This window comes from Cricetulus griseus, chromosome 4, assembly GCF_003668045.3.
Source record: "Cricetulus griseus strain 17A/GY chromosome 4, alternate assembly CriGri-PICRH-1.0, whole genome shotgun sequence".
NCBI lineage: Eukaryota > Metazoa > Chordata > Mammalia > Rodentia > Cricetidae > Cricetulus > Cricetulus griseus.
This window is the reverse complement of record NC_048597.1, coordinates 77,192,498-77,212,010: the sequence shown is the minus strand read 5'-3', so window position 1 is coordinate 77,212,010 and position 19,513 is coordinate 77,192,498. Positions and strand designations below refer to the sequence as shown.

Sequence of the window (19,513 nt, the reverse complement as noted above, 5' to 3'; positions counted from 1 at the left end):
GCCCAAAACAGACCCTGAGATTTTAAAGGCAGCCTGACTTACATAGTGAACATCAGGTCAGCCTCTCCTATGTGAAAAAATGGGCTGGAGATATAGCCCAGCCCGAGCAGAGTTCGTAGAGTGCTTGCATAGCATGCAATGAAGTCTTGGTTCCATCCCAGCACTAAATAAAAGCGGGTATGGTGACCCATTCCCGTAAGAGGTCAGAGCGAGATCTTCCTCAGCTAGTAGTTTGAGTCCAGCCTGAACTACATGAGACACTATCTCAAAAATACAATAAAATGACATTGAATTGATGTGTAACCAGGCTCCTTCACCACCCTCCCACCCGGCCCCAGGAGTTGATCTGTGGTCCATTTGCTCTGAGGACCCTGTGGAACAACACTGGCCCTCTGTGGTGGGAGGGAGTGGGATATAGTGGTTCCCAGGCCTCTTTCTGCACACCCCCCCCCCCCGTAATTAGGAGACACCACCTCTGGTAGGCAGATGCCTAAGCAGATGGTGCTGGCTATGCCCGAGTGACAAGTCTCCCATGGCGTCACCTCCTGCAATAAACCTCTCTCCCTCTCCCCTCCCCCCTGTCTGTCAGAGCCCAGTCCCTCTAGGACAAGAAGGAAGAGGTCCTACCTGATGTCTGGTGGGCTGCCCTCCAAACATTAACCCACCCATCCCAGCAGATCTTTTCCCACCACCAAGCCCTGCCTATCTGCCATCCAAATATTTTAGGATGAGGTTCCTCTCTGAATTCTCTCTCCTGGACCACCCTGCTCTGATACCCACCCCCCTCAAAATAGACTATTCTTCCATGGCTCCCTGCTGTCACCTGTGAATCCAATACTCTCCTGGTGTCCACATGTCTTGTGGCAGTCCTAGCCCCCCTCCAGTCTTCTTCATTTCCCAACCACTCAAGCCTGTTACCCCCCTCCCCAACAACAACAACAACTTTCTTCATGGCTTCAATTTAAGCCAAGGGCAAGGATCTTTAGTGGGCAGGTCTGTGAGTGGGAGGAGAACAAACAGGAATTAGCCATACCTTCCACACCCACCTGAGCAGGTCTTAGACTCTGTGGGGCTCCATCCCAGTCCTGGGACTCCCTCAAGCCCCTAAGAACCAAGCCTCCAGGCTCCCCATTTTTCATAGCTATTGTGGCTTTGACACAACCAGGAAGAGTGAGGAGTGTGCCCATTGTAAAGAAAACAAGCCAATGTTCAGACAGGGGCTGGTGCAGCCAGCGTGCAGTAGAGCAGCGGAGACAACAGTCAGCCATGCTCACGAAGCTGGGCTGAGGGGAGTGAGGAGCCCTGTTCTGGCTGTGGCTTCTGATCTGAGAATGGCAGGTCAAAGCCTTACAGCATTCTTGTGGGGGCTGCAGGCTCTGGCCAGAATGACTCAGTGTCTTTGCTGTCAGGAGAATGGAATTTCATGGTTACTCCTTGAGGTCTGAAAACCAGAGGGAGACATGACTGGCCAGCCTCGCTATTGCTTCCTCCGCCCAGCTCTGACCGACACACTCCCTTCCCCTGGACCCCAAGGCTTGCTTCAGGGACCCACTGGGAGTAGGAGGTAGGGCACTTATTCCAGTACAGAAAATGAGGGGCTGTAGAGAGAAGACCAGGACATTCAGGAAGCCCCTTGGGGTCCTCAGTAACTGTCTTGAGAAGAGAGATTCTAGAGTCAGGGGCCCAGGCCTAGGCCCAGGAAGGAGCATAGGGAAGATCCCAGAAGGGCTGCTTAGCAGCTTTATCCTAGGACCTGTGACCTTGCTCTGTCTAGCCTCTGTATTCCCACCTGTGACTGCAGGATGGCATTACTGTCCTGTTTTGTTATTGTTGTTCCTGCTGATGGTAGTGGTCTCCATGCTTGCTAGGAGAAAGATCTACCCCTGAGCCACACGCCCAGTCCCTCACTGGGGGTGGGGGGTCGTAGGCAGGTGCTCTACCACTGAGTTATGCCCCAGCCCCTCACTGAGGGATTCTAGGCAGGTGTTCTACCATTGAGCCACACCCCCAGCCCCTTACTGGGGAGATTCTAGGCAGGTGTTCTACCACTGAGCCACACCCCAGCCCCTCACTGGAGGGCTCTAGGCAGGTGTTCTACCACTGAGCCATATCCCAGCCCCTTACTGGGGCAGAATTCTAGGCAGGTGCTCTACCACTGAGCCACACCCCTAGCCCTTACTCGGGGGATTCTAGGCAGGTGCTCTACTAAGCCACACCTCTAGATTCTTTTTACCTTTTTTTTTTATGACCACATTTATTTTGAGGCTGTGAGGTCTTGGGCTTCAGCTTCATTCCCTCTCCTTACAGTCCTGAGACTTTGCTAGCCTTGAAGCTGGAGAGCAGGTTAGTAGGCCACAGAGGACACCAATGGGAGAGCATCAGGGTTTCAGGAATCACCCTGGGTTCTGATATTACCATGTGCATTCCAGAGACACTCTTCATTCATTGTCATTCAGGCAGCACACTGAGAAAGTAACAGCTGTCTCTCTGACTCTACAGAAGTCCTGTCTCCACGGTCCCATTGCTTTCCATATCTGCTTTCTCCCCTCTAATCCGAACCCATTGCACGATCTTTTCCCTCCACCCTCATAGAGCAGGATTAGAATCCTACATTATCCTCCATGTCAGATTCTATCTGAATCCTCGGTGTCCCCTAATCTGATGCCTGAGTCACAGCTTTCATTAGGTGGCCAAAATTAACTTTACCTTGTTTATTGCCAACAGGGACATACTTGGGTTCCCAGCCTTCTTGGTGACAGAGCAGGTAAGAGTGCCAGCCTGACCCTCACACTCAAGGTGTAGCTTTTGCTTCCTGATTCACTCTGTTGGTTCCTGTCTGGTAGAAGCCCTGTTTAGGACTGTTCAAAACTGGTGTGCTAAGGAACAGAGTGTGTTCAGTGACTACAGTTGCCCTGTAGGCTGATCCAGGGGTCTCCAGTTGAAGTTAGACTCACAAAGTCCTTCCCTTGCCCCACTAGTCTCTTGAGACTAGTTTGGAAACAGCCATCTGCCCACCACCCCTCTCCTGGTTTCTTGAGGCTCCTGCAGCAGCCTGCCCTCCCATGCAGGGTCCTGGGAAGATCCATGAAGACTCAATAAGTGAGCCATTAACTCTGCAGGAAGCCATCCGAGGCAGCCCAGCACTGATCACAGCTTGGAGTTGGCAGTCTGGAAACCAGCCTTCCTTACCAGGGCAGCAGAGCTCAGAGAGGCTGGTCCTGGTGGTGGGAACACCTGCAAGCCCACCACTCAAAAGGCAGGGACAGGAGATTCAAGGCCAACCTGAGTTACATGGAATCCTGTTTAGTGTTTGTTTGTTTTTTTTTTGTTTTTCAAGACAGTGTTTCTCTGTATGACAGCTCTGGCTGTCCTGGAACTAGCTCTGTAGACCAGGCTGGCCTTGAACTCAGAGATCTGCCTGTCTCTGTCTCCCAAATACTGAGATTAAAGGCAGGAACATAAGCATGTGGGGGATGGGTACAAGGGTAGGAACAGCACGGCAGCTGATCCCATCAGCTGAGGTGGACACTGGGGTGGGCACTACGCAAGAACAGATCAGACAGACTCCAGCTGCAAGAGAGTGAGCCTCCCCATTCAGACCTACACATCTGCCCGCTATGCCCAGCACCCCTCATCGCTGCCCACACTCTGTGTGGTCCTGGGCCAGTTCCCAGATCACTGCAGGCTGAGGGCTTCACTCACCCTATAATAAAGACATGGCTGGCACCTTCTACCCTGGTGCTGTGCAGGCATAATTCAAGGGACCCAGTTGCTTGATTGTTCCTGGGCCCCAGTGTGTTTTAGAGCCTGGTCCCTTTGGGTGTTTGGGCAAGGCTTCAGAGAGCACCCTGGCTTAGGGTATCCTGACAAGCCCCAAATGGTGCCCATTTCCCAAACCTTGTCACCTCTCATCTTGGCACTTACCATGTGAATGAGAATACCTAAGTCCTTCTCCCTGAAGTCAGGGTAACATTTTACTCCTTGTCCAGGTCTGACACAAAATAGGGCTCAGTAAGAATGCTACATAAAGGGTAGAAGATGGACAGACAGGCTGTGGGTGGATGAATGGGGTAGCTAGAGGGTGGGAGGATGGATGGATTGTGAATGGATGAAGGTGCAACCAGGTAGATGGGTGGGTGGAAGAGTAGGTGAATGGAGTGGGTAGGTGAATGGAAGGATGGATGAATGGAAGGGTAAGAGAATAAGTGCATGGATGGGCAGTCTGATGGATGGGAGGATGGGTAAATGGAGTAGGATGAATGGATGAGCAACAGAATAGGTAAATGGTGTGGATGGATGGGCAGACACCAGAGAGAGATGTGGATATCTGCAAAGGTGCCAGAAGTCAATTCCATGAGAGCAGAAACTGTCAAGGCTCAGCCCATGCCCAGAGCAAGAGCCTGGCATCTACTATATGAGTAATGGACATGTGTGAGACAGACAGATGGGATAACAGACATACACACATGCTGTGGGTTGAGGAGTCATTCTGTTGCCTCTGTCCTCCAAACCATAAATCTTAGGAGTAATAAGGTGTGGCAGGGCCACCTGCTCTGAGCTGGCCCAGGGCACAGACCTCAGGCAAGCACCTGGGACCAGTGCCTGAGGCTAGCCTTTGGGTATTCTGAACAGAGAATAATACCACAGCTATCACACAGCCTCCCAAGGGTTTCCCTCAGACCTAGGGTTTGAGAGAGAAAAGGAGGCATGTGCTGGGCTCTGCAGCAGGGGGAGAACCCATCTGCCTTGAGCCGGATCGTCCCTGCCTGAGCTGGTGGTTGGACCTCCCTATGACCCTATGAGGGCAGCCAGGCTGGGGGGCTAGCTGGCTTAATGTTATTTGCAATCCCCAGTGATAGAGTTCGACCACCACCCAGATCTGCTTCCTGACATCCTGCAAAGGCCAGACACCCTCGAGGGAGACGCCAGAGCCATCACAACCCAGCCAGCCTTTGTTTCTTTAAGAATGGCTAACTTGTGCAGCTGCCATAGGCAGGCAGGGGTGGGTCTGGTGGTACTGGAGCCTGCTGGTCGTGACCCCATGCCCAGTCAGTGGAACAGGATCCCAGGAACAGTGGGAGGAGGCTGAGGGCTGGGAGGTGGAAGCTGAGGTCAGAGTCTCTGCTCAAATGGGATGCTGCTTATTAAGTGATGGAGTGAGTGTCTCCCTGACTGTCAGCTCTTCCTCAGTAAAGTTACCTGTTGTTGCTCCTTCTCATTTTATTTTATTTATATATGATTCAGTAGTACTAGGTGTTGAATTTAGGGCCTCAATATGCTGAGCAGATGCTCTACTACTGAGCCACACCCTAGCCCGTCACTGGGGAATTCCAGGCAGGTGCTCTACCACTAAGCTACATCCCTATAGCTCTTTTAACTTTTTTTTTAAGATTTTATTTATTATGTATACAATGTTCTGCCTGCATGTATGCCTGCAGGCCGGAAGAGGGCACCAGATCTCATTATAGATGGTTGTGAGTCACCATGTGGTTGCTGGGAATTGAACTCAGGACCTCTGGAAGAGCAGTCAGTGCTCTTAACCTCTGAGCCATCTCTCCAGCCCTCTTTTCACTTTTTGATTTGAGACAGATCTGGCAATCCTCCTGCCTCCATCTCTCGAGTAGGTGGGATGACAGGTTTTCATTACAAGGCCCACTTCCTTTGCTCTGATTAGAGTGAGATAGAAATGGCATTTGAGGTAATCCAGGCTAGTATGAAAAGTGGTGGGGTTGAAGGGACCAGCTTCCCATTTCGGCAGCCATAACAGCCGAACATGTGCTTGTCTGACCTTGCCTTAGTCACTAGGAGGTCAGATGCCTGCCTCATGGCAAGGAACCAATCAGAAGTTAGCTGGTGGTGCTATGCTTTGTGGCTCTGGGTGTACTTTACGGACAAGTGCACAGCAATGACATGCAGAGCATAGCAACCACCCTGGGAGGGCCTATGAGCCATAACAACCAGTTGACCAATCAACACAGGGCAAACCCTCCAAGCCTGGAGGCACACCAATCCTGAGCCTGTGAATACCCCTAGACACTCCCCTTACTCTGCCCTATAAGATCTCTATGCAAATGCTTCGAGCGATCTTTCCTAGCCATCCGCCATGGTGGGTGGATGAAAGACCCGAGCTAACATGGGGTTAGCTCGTTAAACAACTATAATAAAGCCTCATGCAGTTTGCATCAAGCTTTCGACTCTGCCTGGTGACTGGGGTGACCGAGGTCCTGGGCTGAGATCCTGGAAACCTGAGCTTCCAGGGATCTTACAGGGTGGGATGGGGTTGGGGGCTACATACATACCAGAATGACAACTACATCCCCAGAGACAAGCTACCACCATTAGAGTGTCAATGATGGGCTCTGCTCAAGTCTACTCATTTGTCTGTCTGTACAACTGTCCACCCATCCATCCTCTCTCCTATTTCACCCACCAATCCAATGTAGTCCCTAAATTTACTTAGTTTATTTATTTATTGGTGTGTGTGTGTGTGTGTGTGTGTGTGTGTGTGTGTGTGTGTGTAGGTGCACTCATCTATGAGTTCATGTGTGGAGGACAGCCATCTATATCAGGTGTCCTCCTCTGTCACTCACTCACCACCTTACTTTTTGAGGCAGAGTCGCTCACTAAACCTAGACTATGTCAGTTCAGCTATACTTGTCCGTTAGCAAGCTCCCTGTAATCCACCTGCCTCTACACCTTCCCCTGCCTTGGGATTACAGGTGAGTTGTGTACCATCAAGCCTAGCTGGGGATCTAGTTAAGTTCTCATGCTTTTATGGCAGGCATGTTACCCATGGAGCCAACTCCTTAACTCACATTAACTTAAGTAACATTGGGTGCCCTAATGTACACTAGGCTCAGGATGCCACATGAGAGAGAGTAGGGAACCAGGGCGGGTATGTGAGCCTAAGGGAAGTGCAGCAAACTGCATAAATGAAGAAATGATTGTGAGTCCCATGTTGGTCCACCCTGAGCCTCTAAGTTTGCATATCTTTGGAGCCTTGAGAGGTAGAGGACTGGGAGGGGCATGGAGACTGCCTGGGCCAGCTTTTGTTTTCTTTCCTTGCTTCCTTGGTAGGCTTTAAGCAATGTTAGAGTTTAGTCTTTCAGGGGGTGAGGGAACTATAGAAAGAAGTAGGCATTGCCAGGTAGGTCAGAGGTTCACCAAGGGAGGGGACAAGAGGCTCTAGGCATGCAGGGAACAGCTGAGGCTAGCATAAAAGGGAAACAGGGCTTCTGAAGCTCTGCCCTCTCTCTCTAGCTGGGACCACTTTGCTCCTTGGCTGTCTTCAGGGCCTATGGCCAAGTGGGTTTCATTCAGGGTGATTCCTGTCCTGGACATCTGACAATGAATGACAAGAAGGAGTTCTTGTTATCACAATTGAGCAGAAATGGGTTTAGTTGGTGGCCCAGTGGTAGAGCACCTGCCTAGAATCTCCCAGTAAGGGGTTGGTTGTGGCTCAGTGGTAGAGCACCTGCCTGGAATTCCCCAGTGAGGGGCTGGGGTGTGGCTCAGTGGTAGAGTACCTGTCTAGAATCCCCCAGTGAGGGGTTGGGGGTGTGTCTTAGTGGTTGAGCACCTGCCTAGAATTCCCCAGTGAAGGGCTCAGTGATAGAGCACCTTCTTAGAATTCCTAGTGGTGGGGGGCATAACTCACAAAGCCCTTTATCCCCAACAGGGCACCAATATGCAAGCACAGTTGGGGAGAAATGTGCATATGCTGAGCATTGGGGGAAAGCCAGGGTGCTGCTAAACCACCCAGGTCACACAGGACGCGGCACCCCACAAAGAATCTCACCCACAAAGTGGCTGCTGAGAAGTGGCAGGCCTCTGCTCAGGGGCTCCCCAGGGTGGCTTTCCTGCCATGCCTGAGCTCTTCATGAGCTGGGCATGTGCCCAGCAGTGTGGCCCAGGAGTTGCTTTCTCCGGCCTTCTTGCAGGAGGTCACTGGAGGGCAGAGGATGTAGCTGCAGTCAGGACATGTGGCCGCCAAGAGCGGAAGGATCGCACTGGGGGCTTCCGCAGGTAGTGGCCTTGATGGGTTGGGGACACTGGGACAGGAGCCAGGCATTTTGGGGGTCTGAACAAGGTCCTGAAGAGAGCAGAAATGGCAGAGCCATCCCCCACCTGTCCCTGGCACCCTCAGGGCTTCCAGGTGGAGCGGGCTGTGGACACAGTGGAGGGAGGAGCCTGGTGCAGCTGTTTGCTCAGCTAAGGTTTAATCTCCAAAACAGGAAGGCTTGTATTGACACAAGCCACAGCCACAGACGGAACTGGGCCTCATGCCTGCCAGGTTCAGCTGCCGGCCCCCTCCCGCCTAGTGCAGGGAGCTCCTTGCAGACGACGCCATCCAACATTGGTGCTTCCAGCTTCCCATACCCCCACCCCACACGGTACCTCAGGACTATCTCTCCTGCTTTGCAAGCTCCAGGGTGGAGGATGGGAAGGGGGTGTTTTGATGATCAAGGCATGAGGAGCAGGAAGGTAGAGGCCCTCCCTCCCCCAGCCCCATTTTATAAATAAGACACAGTGGTTCATAGAAGGAAGTGAGCCAACCTGGATCACACAGCATGAGTGGGGGCATCTCATACATACTTGGGTGTGACTCTGTTTACTCCCAACACACAATATCTACCCAGCAGGGGAATTGGATCCCAGAGAGTCCCCTGTTTCCTGTCTGGTACACTTGGAGGGACCACGCTGGTATGATAGGAGTGGCAGCTGACACTGAAAATAGACCCCCTTACCAGAAGCGAGGGGATGTTCCAGGGGCTGAGGTGACATCAGGGGTCATTCTAGGCAGCCACTTCACCAAAGAGGTCTGGCCCAGAGGGTGTATAATGGTCCTGCACCTGCCCCTGTCTTGGTGCCTAAGGGTCTCTCATCAGAGCTGAGGCTACCCCACTGTGCTAACCCATGCATCTCTCTGGACCAGTCTTTCCCTAGACCACAGTCCCATGCCAGCGCTATGGCCAGCTTCCTCTTACTTCTTTTTCTGAGCTGGAGTGGGGTGAGCTTTGATGAATAAAGAAGGCTGACTTCTGCATCCTAGAGATAGGCTCTGGTCCGTCCCCTTCCTTGGGAAGCCACCAGGATTTGAACCCCGATGAATTCCCAATTTCATTTCCTGCAGAAAACCCTGGACTCAGCCACCCTAGGTGGCTTCTGGATTCTTTCCACCCCACCCTTCAGCTCAACTAGGAAGGCTCCACCTCACTGCTCAGTTTCTGTCTCATGTAGGAAGTCTGGGTTTGCAATGCTCCTCCATCCACCCTCCTTTACCTTGTCCCCCCTAGCCCTGCACACAGCCTGGGACCTGATAGCAGCAGCCACCCAAACACAAAGGATAGTTTCAGATATGCTCCTTCCCTGCGGATGCCCAAGGTCCCACCTTCCCAACAAAACAGTGGACCTGGATGGTAGACAAAGTGAGTGACAGATCTGGGGCCCATGTCTTCCCTGGTGCCCACTATGGCTATGGGTGTTTCTCCCCTGTCTATCCAAACAGCCCAGAGGATGCTGGGATCCAGTTTGAGGCCTGGGTTCCAGGGGCAAGCAGGCCAGGCTCTGTCTGTCTGGGAGGCCTAGGTTCCCAGGCCATCACAATGGCCACACAACAGGGGTCCCAGGGGAGGGAACCTAATCTTGAGCTATTGAAGACCTGAAAGCCATGGTCCCTACCCCAGCAGGCAGACGCCTGCCTGCCCCACCTGGGACACCTGATCCACCATTGGACCTGCCTCAAAGGGGGACACTGTCCCCCTAGGGTCTCCTGCCCCGAGGCATAGACAAGGAGAGAAACTGGGTCATAGGGATAGAGTAACAGCAATGGCTGTTTTGGATGAGACAGAAGGGAGGGGTGGCCCATTGCAGGACAAAGCACTGGGGATGGGACAGTCTAGAAGAAGAGCTGTGGGGCATGGGGGTGACAGAGCCTTAGGAGGGCTGATGTGAGATCTGAGACTAGGCACACACACTAGGCGTGCTACAGGCTGGACCAGGGAGTCAGGCCTATGCATACCACTTGCATACCACTTTCAAACCTGCTCCTAAGATGCACAGTGATTCCTGTGTGTGGCCTTAAGCAGGGCCTGCCTTTCTGGCCTCACCCTTCTCCTCTGTGAAATGGAACTTTAGCCCTAAAGCCCTTGGGGACCTCTTTGTGGTTTCATGCAGTGGCTGGACATCCAGTATGTGACCTTGGCCACTGTGCAACCTACACAGAGGTTTACAGAAGCCCTGACAATGTCCTCAGCCCCACCTCCTTGACCTTGAGACTCTCTTCATTTTTTTTTTAAATTTATTTTTATTTTATGCACATTAGTATTTTGCCATGGGTGTCAGGTCCCCTGGAATTGGAATTACAGACAGTTGTGAGCTGCCATGTTGGTGTTGGGAATTGAACCTGGATCCTAAGGAAGAGCAGTCAGTGCTCTTAACCCCTGAGCCATCTCTCCAGGCCCCTCTTCAGCTTTTCTTGCTCTCTTTGGCAATGTCCCCACCCACCCATGCCTGCTTAAATAGCAAGGCCATCTTTCCCACCCCCACTGAGAATAGAAGGCGCACTTATTGGCCTTGTGCAGAAACCCAGCTGGCTTCTTTTGGTGCCTCCTCTCTCTCTCTCTCTCTCTCTCTCTCTCTCTCTCTCTCTCTCTCTCACACACACACACACACACACACACACACACACACACACAGAGGACATCACGTGGTTTATTACCTAAACTAGGACAAGTTAAGTTTCAGTATTGAGCATGGAACCTAGGGCCTTGTATTCTACCATTGAGCATTGCCACTGCATCTCACTGGGGAATTCTAGGCAGGGGATCTACCACTGAAAATAGTCTCCAGCCCACTTTAAAAACAAACAAGGAAAAAACAAAACAAACAAACAAACAAAAAAACAGGGTCTCACTCTTTAGCCCTAACTGTCTTGGAACTCACTCTGTGGATTAGGATGGCTTCAAACCCTGAGATATCTGCCTGCCTCTGCCTCCCACTATGTACCACAAGTGGGAGGTATACAAGGGGTATATACAAGGCTCCATTTTACCTTTTATTTGAAGACAGGAGTTCACTAAGTTGCCCAGGGAGACCCTGAACTTACTCTGTAGCCCAGGCTGAACTTGAACCTGCTTTTGTCCTGCCTCAGCTCCATCTACCAGTGTTGAATTTACAAACATCTGCTAACCTGCTGGGCAGTGGTGGTGCACACCTTCAATCCCAGCACTCAGGAGGCAGAGGCAGGTGGATCTCTGTGAGTTGGAGGCCACCTTAATCTACAGAGTGAGTGCCAGGACAACCAGGACTACAGAGAAACTCTGTCTCAAAAACCAAAACAAACAAAGAAAACATCTACTACCAGGCCTTGCTCAACAGCCTCTTTGAACCTTCATATTGGCAGCTGCTCTGGTCCCACTGAGCCTGGGTATGGGGACTGATGTGCTCGGACTGTGATTGTGTCTCTTGGTGCTAGGCCTTGTGACTTACAAGGAAGCCCTTAGTGAGGCAAGCAGACTGCTGGGTAGCTCCTACAGGGAGCCCTTAAGTTTCCCCCATTGCCAGTCTTGAGTGACCTCCAGTAGCTGGAAATATTATTGAAGTGTCACCTCAAGTGGGATGCAGGAGAAGGTGAGTGAGTCACAGGCAGTCTTGCACCCTGGAACCCAGCCAGGACTCTACATAGATTAGCACAGTCAAATAAAAGGAGACAGAGAAGGGGGGCTGGAGAGATGACGCAGCAGTTACAAGCACTTGTTGCTCTTGAAAAGGACCCAGGTTTGGTTCCCAACACCCACATAGTGACTCATGACCATCCATAACTCCAGTTTCCAGGGGCTCTGACCTCTGTGGGTGTCAGGAATGCACATGATGCACATACATGCAGGCAGGCAAACTCTCATACCCATAGAAATATAAATCAATTTTTTAAAAAATGGAGACACAGAGAGAGATGTGTTTGCTGCCAAGACTGACACCCTGAGTTCAATCCCTGGGACTGTGGCCTTGAGCCCACAGAGATCTGACTGCCTCTGCCACATGTTGGTCATGATGGAAGGAGACAATCAACTCTTGAAATTTGTCCTTTGACCTCCATTTGTGTACATACACATTCACAAGTGCACGTGTATACACACCTGCACATACGCGAGCGAGCACACACACACACACACACACACACACACATATATCAATAAATAGTTTTAAGCTTCTTTTTGAGAAGTGGACAGATAGTGGGCTCTGGTGACATATACCTTGTAATCTCAGCACTCAGGAAACTGAGGCAAGGTCTTATGTTCAAGGTTAGCCTGGGGGTAGGAGACATCGAGTCTAGGCCAGTAGATATATGGACTGAGATATGGAAGGTGTCCTGAGGCCAGTAGGGACATCATCACGGTGTGGGAACCATAGAGGACAATCACGGCCCTGTGCTTCTTCTACACTGGCTCCTTCAGGGAGAGTCTGCGTGGCATTTCCTGGAAGCCATAGCCGTGCTGAATGAGAAAGCTTCAACCTTGCAGGGAATTGGGGTTCCTACGTCAGAAGTGGACAGTTTGGGTTGGGATGAGGGGCTGTTTCCTCAGAGAACTAGAAATCCCAGTCTGTGAGAAGTCTGGGGTGAGAGGAGTCTACCTCCTACCTCCTGGGTGGCAGCAGGAGCTTTAGCTGGACTCATACCCATCCTGGTCTTTTGGGGAGCAAAGGTCCTCATTATCCCAGGAAATATGCCCTGTGGTGACCCATAGCCCTCGTGGATCAATGGCCTAAACCTAAGTGAGGGCTCAGGTCTGTGGAGCCTCTGCAACCATGGAAGGTTGCAGTTTGTCTGAGTGGTACCCAGTGGGCCCCCACTCCAGTCCCCTCCTAGGCACTGGAAAATAAGGTTAGAGCTGCTGTAACAGGTGCGTACCAGCTGGGTGGATTTAGCAAGAACTGATTCTCTCCCAGTTCCCAAGGTCAAGGTGACAGCTCCCTCAGAAGAGGGCCACCATCTGTTCCAAGGCAAGCTGATGCTTGGACTGAGACGCAGAGTGTGGCCTGATGTTTGTGGGAGCATCATTCAGGATAGGAGATCTCAAGGGCAAAGGCCCCTCACTCAATTTCCAATTCCCTCACGCAGGCTTTGCCAGGTTTTCATGGGAACCTCAGTGAGTTTTCCTCCAAATAAGTTCCTTTTTTTTTTTTTTTTTTTTAATAAAAAAGTGTTTTAGCCAGACAGTGGTGGTGCAGGCCTTTAATCCCAGCACTTGGGAGTCAGAGTCGGGAGGATCTCTATGAGTTCAAGACCAGCCTGGGCTACAGAGAGGTTTCCAGGACAGCCATGGCTACACAGAGACACTGTCTTGAAAAACAAAAACAAAAAAGACAGGGCCTGAGAGGCCAGTTCTTCCCTCACTGCTAAGCTAGCTCTCCTGCCTCAGGAGTCATGGGTGACATCTTTTCCTGTGGAAACCTGGAGTGGACAACACTCCTCATGGTGCAGGCTGGTATGCCAACTCAGAGAGCCTGCCTGTTGGAATTGTGGCCAGCAAGTCCCACCCCAGATGACTGACAAATCAAACATCCCTGTGCTGTTCTTTCTGAGGCCTCTAGAGACTGGCCTGATTTAAGAGACAAATATATTCATGACTCTTCACCCTCAGACCTGCTACGGACTCTGTGCGTGGTCTTCTCAAACGCAGCCCTCAAGTCCAGGCATGATGGCTGGGCAAGGGGCCACTAGATCATCCAGAGTGAGGTCAGGCTCCCTGGGAATGTCCCAGCAGCCAGAGACGTCTTCTGCTGCACTTTAATCCACAATCTCCCAGCACATCTCATTCATACAGGTGTGTCCTACCCTGACTTATTTATGTGGTGTTGGGAATGGAACCCAGGGCTCCGTGCTTTGCTAAGCAAGCACTCTAGTAACTGAACCACAGCGCTGTTCAGTGTTCATTGGCTAAGGACAGAGACTAAGGCCAAAAGGTCTCAAGACCCTTGCCTGGCAGATGCAGTTTGGGCAGGCCAGTGAGGCAGCTCGCCCCACCACCTGCTGCCCTGATTCTTCCGTGGCTTTGTCTGGGGAGGCGATGGGAACCAGCCTTTGCTTGGCCTCCCAGCCCCCAGGCTGTCGCCCCCCTGGGAGGCCTGGTCAGCAAGCTCAGGTGTCTCACACAGCCGGTTCCTCTGCCTCTTACAGAAGAGCCAGGGAAGGTCACTCCCGAGAGGCCACAGGCAGCTCTGGCCCCGCCTTCAGGGACAGTGGACAGGTGGGGTGGCCGTCTGGTGTTAGGCGAGCCCAGCCAGACTTGATGCCATCTCTCTGTCCCTTGAGAGGAGAGGCCGCCCAGTTGTGTCCACAGAAATATCCCCTGAGGTCCCTTCCCACGACCTCTGTGTCCACCCCCAGGGCCACCATGCCTGGCAGCGTGACTTGTCATTTTCCTCTGTCACCCACTTCTCCTTGGGGAGCCAGGCTTATGACCCTGTTTCTCTCAGGTAGCGAAAGAAAAGATCCTCATTGTGTGTGGAGCAGATGAACCCTAACCCCTCAAGCTGTTCCTGTGAAATCCATGCCTATCTTGAGTTTGATCTTGGATCCTAGTGGGAAACTGAGGCAGAGAGAAGCTAAAGGCTTTGCTCCAGGACATCTACCTGCTTTTTGAAGTCATACTACCAACCTTAAATCAGACTGGGGATGTGGCTCAGTTGGTACAGCACTTGCCTAGCATGCACAAAGTTCTGGGTTCAATCCCCTGCACCACATAAACCCGGTGTGATGACATAAGACCTGTAAGTCTAGCATTTGGGAGGTAGGGGCAGGAGGACCAGGAGTTCAACGCATGTATCCTTGGCTACATAGTAAGTTAGAGGCCAGCCAGGGCTATGTGAGATCTGTCTCAAAACAAAAAAATAAGCCAGGCATTGGTGACACACGCCTTTAATCCCAGCACTCGGGAGGCAGAGGCAGGTGGATCTCTGTGAGTTCGAGACCAGCCTGGTCTACAAGAGCTAGTTCCAGGACAGCTTCCAAAGCCACAGAGAAACCCTGTCTCGGAAAAAAATAAATAAATAAAAATAAACAACAAAAACCAACTTAGCTTTGCTAGTTATTTGCTGGGTGACCTTAGGTGAGCGGGACAACCTGTCTGTGGCTCAGCATCTTCAACTATAAAATGGGAATGTTAGGAGGGCCCTGTGAGATTGATAAACTAATATGCGTGAAGAGTCACACACATGGTGCCACGCAGTTAGGGTGCAGGAATCAGTCACACCTGCCCCATGACAGTCACTACAGAAAGCCAGGGCCCAGGGCCCGTGGGCAGGAGCTTGAGCCTTGCTTTGCCCCACTTCAGCTGTGACCTCCCACACTAATTATCTTAAGAAACCTCTAGGAAAGCTTGTGTTCCTTGTGGGGTTCCTAGGCCCACCAGGCGGGTCTCACATGGCTGCTTTTATCCCTACCAAAGATTTGAGCTGAGAAACCAAGGCTCAGAGAAGGCTATACAGGCTTTGCTCCTGGCCCACTGGCCAGGAGAGAAGCAGGAGGCAGGACTGGGGGTGGGGACTTCCAGCTGCAACAGGCGGGAAGCTGTGTGGCTTCCCAAAGTGTGGGCCCGCTCCGACTTGCAGACTGGCTCCATTCTGTGCCCAGACGCCCACACGCAGCAGAACCACGGGCCCAGAGGGGCCTCTGCCAGCCTTCAGGAAAGGCTGCCTGGATCCACCACGTGGGGGGGGGGCGCGAGGGCAGAGGCTGTCTGTCCTCTGCCACCCTATGGAGGACACCCAAGAAAGCCATAGCCCTCCAACAGGACATTCATTCATTCACTTATTCACTGGCTCACTTATTCATTCATTCACTCACTCCTGCTCTCATCCACTCATTCATGCGTTTTGCAGACAGCAGGGGGATCTTCCTACATGGCCTTGATCTTCCTCTTGTCCTTTCTGGACTGTGGTGGCTCTCATTTGTCAAGGGAACCTTACTTCCACAGCTGGCTGAGGACCTGGGGACATGCAGGAAGTGCAGAGTGGAGGTGACCTTGGGCCCCAACATGGTGGTTTTCTGGTTGAATCTTTTCTATCTTGCTGGACAGTTTTTGGAATCTGGTTCTTGCCCACTTACTTCAGGGAGAAGCTCCCTGTCTGCCTTCCCAGCTCGTTCTCAAAAGGTCTGTTGACACCCCCTTCCCATGTTGGGGTGTAGAGGGGAGGGGAGGGGGCTTCTGCTGAGTCTCTGGGGAACCCTGTGAAGATGATGATTGATTACTTTCTTTCTTTTGTTTTGTTTTGTTTTGTTTTGTTTTGAGACAGGGTTTCTCTGTGTAGCTTTGGAGCCTATCCTGGCACTAGAGACCAGGCTGCCTCCTGAGATTAAAGGCTGATGATTGCTTTCTAGCTGAGGAAACGGGCTGCTTAGAGAATCTACCCAGCCTGGAACTTCATCTTTGTGTGTGTGTGTGTGTGTGTGTGTGTGTGTGTGTACACATATGTGGGTGCATGTGCACATGTGTGGAGGCCAGAAAACAACTTAGGTGTCACCCACAGGAACACTGTTTACTTCCTTTGAGACAGTCTCATTAGACTGAACCGGGCTAGTAGGCCAGCCTGGCAGGCCAGTGAATACCAGGGAGCCGCCAGTATCTACCTCCCAGTAGCTGGGATTATATCTGGTCTAAAAGAGGTAACGATACTATGATTTTGAATTGTTGGTTTGGTTTGGTTATTTGGTTTTTGTTTGCTTGTTTTTCAAGACAGAGTTTCTCTGTGTAGTCCTGGCTATCCTAGAACTCACTCTGTAGACCAGGCTGGCCTCCAACTTAGAGATCCACCTGCCTCTGCCTTCCACATGCTGGGATTAAAGGCCTGGCTCACCATGACATTTCAAACAGTAACTGCAGCTGTAGACTGTTGGGGGCACAAAGTCCTTGTGCCCACAAAGTACACAGGATGAATTACCTGTTTTATACCCAGAAAGCTGGCAGTGGATTTTGTTAATGGCCTGGTGACCATTTTGCTCTCTGTGGAGGCAGACCTCACCCACCTTTTGCTGTGGAAGCAGACCTCACCCAAATCCCCCAGAATGAGTACCCCAGACCTTCCCTTCCCAGACCCCTCCCCATCCTTAGGGGAGATGTCACATGTACCTTATGGCCTGCTGACCTCTATGCTATCAGTCAGACACCACACCAGATCCTAGGCCTTTTAGCTACAGAACCCACCCTCATGGTCACACGACTTTGTAAAGGCTCTTTATGTATTCACACCTTAAGCTTTACTGTGTACCTGCAATTGGACTGGTTGTTGCCTGGAAACCTTTCCCCAAATGGTACCGGGTTTTTTATATGCTGACAATGAACCTCCTGGCATTAGACTCGCTGAATCTGATCCAGGTTGACAAAGTCAGTCTGAACAGAGTTTTCATTCTCATCTCTTTTTGGGCTTAATTTCCCTACCTGGACACCTGCTGGGTCTCCCTTAACTGAAACCCAACAGGGGGCACATGACCTTTAGAGAAGGTAAGAAAAATATTATTTAAATAGAAATTGAAGCCAAGTGGTGGTGGTGCAAGCCTTTCATCGCAGCACTGGAGAGGCAGAGACAGGTGGATCTCTGTTAAGTTCAAGGCCAGACTGGCCTACAGAGCAAGTTTCAGGACAACTAGGACTGTTACACAAAGAAACCCTGTCTCAAAAAACTAAAAAAAAAAAAAATCAAAATATTGGTCAACTCTGAAAAACAATTATTTGGTTATGTAAAAATAAACACATCTGACTCATTAGTATGCAGATTTGCTTTATTGTTGTGTGTACATATGTGTGTGGTGTGTGGTCTTGTGTGTGCTTGCAAGAGTAGTTGGCATGCACATGTAAGCCCATGCTTGCGGAAGCCTAAGATGGGTGTAGAATATCTTTTCCCAATCACTCTGTTGTTCTTTTGTTTCAGATAAAGGACGCACTAGACAGGACACAAACAGGAGAGATACATTAACCAGTTTATTACAGGGTGGGAGAGCGAGAGGGGGAGGGACGAGAAGAGACAAAAATGGTTAGAGCAGAACAATAAGAGAGAGAGATGAAGAAGAGAAGAGGAAGGTAAGAGTGAGAAAGTAAGTGGGTGAGGGTCTGTCTTTTAAAGGGGTCCTCTACACCTGTGTGTAACCTGTTCCCATGGAACCCTGGGCTGACCAGGGCACTGCCTGAGTGCATTCTGCCAGGTAACCGAGGCAGGCCAGCATGATGCCTGAACCTTTCACACTCTCCTTATTCTTTTACTTGTTTTGTTAAGACAAGGTCTTGCTGTGTAGCCATGGCTGGACCAGGACTCACTCTGTAGACCAGGCTGGTCTTGAACTCATAGAGATCCTTCTGCCTCTCTGTCTCTGCCTCCTGAGTGCTGGAACCAAAGCGTGCCCCACCCTGACTGGCTTCCATCTTCATTCTTTTCCTTGAGATGAGATCTCCAACTGAACCTGGGGCTCATTGATTCAGCTAGGCTGACTGGCCAATAAACTTTGAAGATCCTCCTGTCACTGCCCGACACTCCACCATGCCAGACTTTTCACATGGATTCAGGGGATCTGAACTCTAGTCCTCAAGCTTGTATTGAAGGGACCAGCTTCCCTTTCGGCAGCCATAACAGCTGAACACGTGCTTGCCATAAACCTGCCTTGGTCACTTAGAGGTCAGATGCCTGTCTCGTGACAAGGAACCCATCAGAAGTTAGTTAGTCACTAGAAAGTCAGATGCCTGCCTGGTGACAAGGAACCAATCGGAAGTTAGCTGGTGGCGCTATGCTTTACGACCCTGGGTGTGCTTTACGGACAAGCTCACAGAAATGACGTAGAGAGCATAGCAACCACCCTGGGAGGGCCTATGAGCCATAACAACCAGTTGACCAATCAACACAGGGCAAGCCCTCCAAGCCTGGAGGCACACCAATCGTGAGCCTGTGCGTACCCCTAGACACTCCCCTTATGCTGCCCTATAAGATCTCTCGGGAGCCCCTAGGAGCCGTCTTTTCTAGCCATCCACCATGGCGGGTGGGTGAAAGACCCGAGCTAACATGGGGTTAGGTTAGCTCGTTAAATTACAATAAAGCCTCGTGCAGTTTGCAGCAAGCTCTCGAATCTGCCTGGTGATTGGGGTGACCAAGAACATGGCCTGGGACCCCGGATACTTGAGTTTTCGGGGGTCTAACAGTATGGACAGCATTTACTGATCAAGTTATCTCCTCAGCCCCTATCCTCTAATAAACTGTGGGGTCTTATGTATACCAAAGAATTGTTTTAAAATAAATGTCTTTATGATTTATTGTCAGGAAACTCTGATTTGTGGACATGTCTTTATGTACCTATATATCTGAGATTGTGCAAAAATTTCTCAAATGTTATAATTTGAGAAAGGGGTCATGAGTGGAAAACATTTGAGATGGCACATTTCAGTGACATACTGGTTTGGAATCCTAGATTCCAGAGACCTCCATCTTCTGGGAACAGAAAAGGAAGATTCGTGGTCCCAAGGGAGATGGG

The 19,513-nt window shown here is 51.0% G+C and overlaps 1 protein-coding gene and 1 long non-coding RNA gene across 2 annotated transcripts in view; both read left to right on the top strand.

The window, feature by feature from the left end:
- Window positions 1-1,459: 1,459 nt before the first annotated feature.
- LOC118238806 lies at window positions 1,460-5,342 on the top strand. Its single transcript, XR_004769989.1, has 3 exons — window positions 1,460-1,564; window positions 2,725-2,764; window positions 4,854-5,342. It is a non-coding gene; the product is annotated as an uncharacterized LOC118238806 (long non-coding RNA).
- A 2,522-nt stretch (window positions 5,343-7,864) lies between these two features.
- Grifin (galectin-related inter-fiber protein) overlaps window positions 7,865-19,513 on the top strand; it is a 33,869-nt gene continuing 22,220 nt past the window's right edge. Inside the window, exons 1-2 of the mRNA XM_035444147.1 lie at window positions 7,865-8,025; window positions 8,322-8,393. Coding sequence (XP_035300038.1) covers window positions 7,865-8,025; window positions 8,322-8,393 — 233 coding nt within the window. The remainder of the gene's footprint in view (window positions 8,026-8,321; window positions 8,394-19,513) is intronic.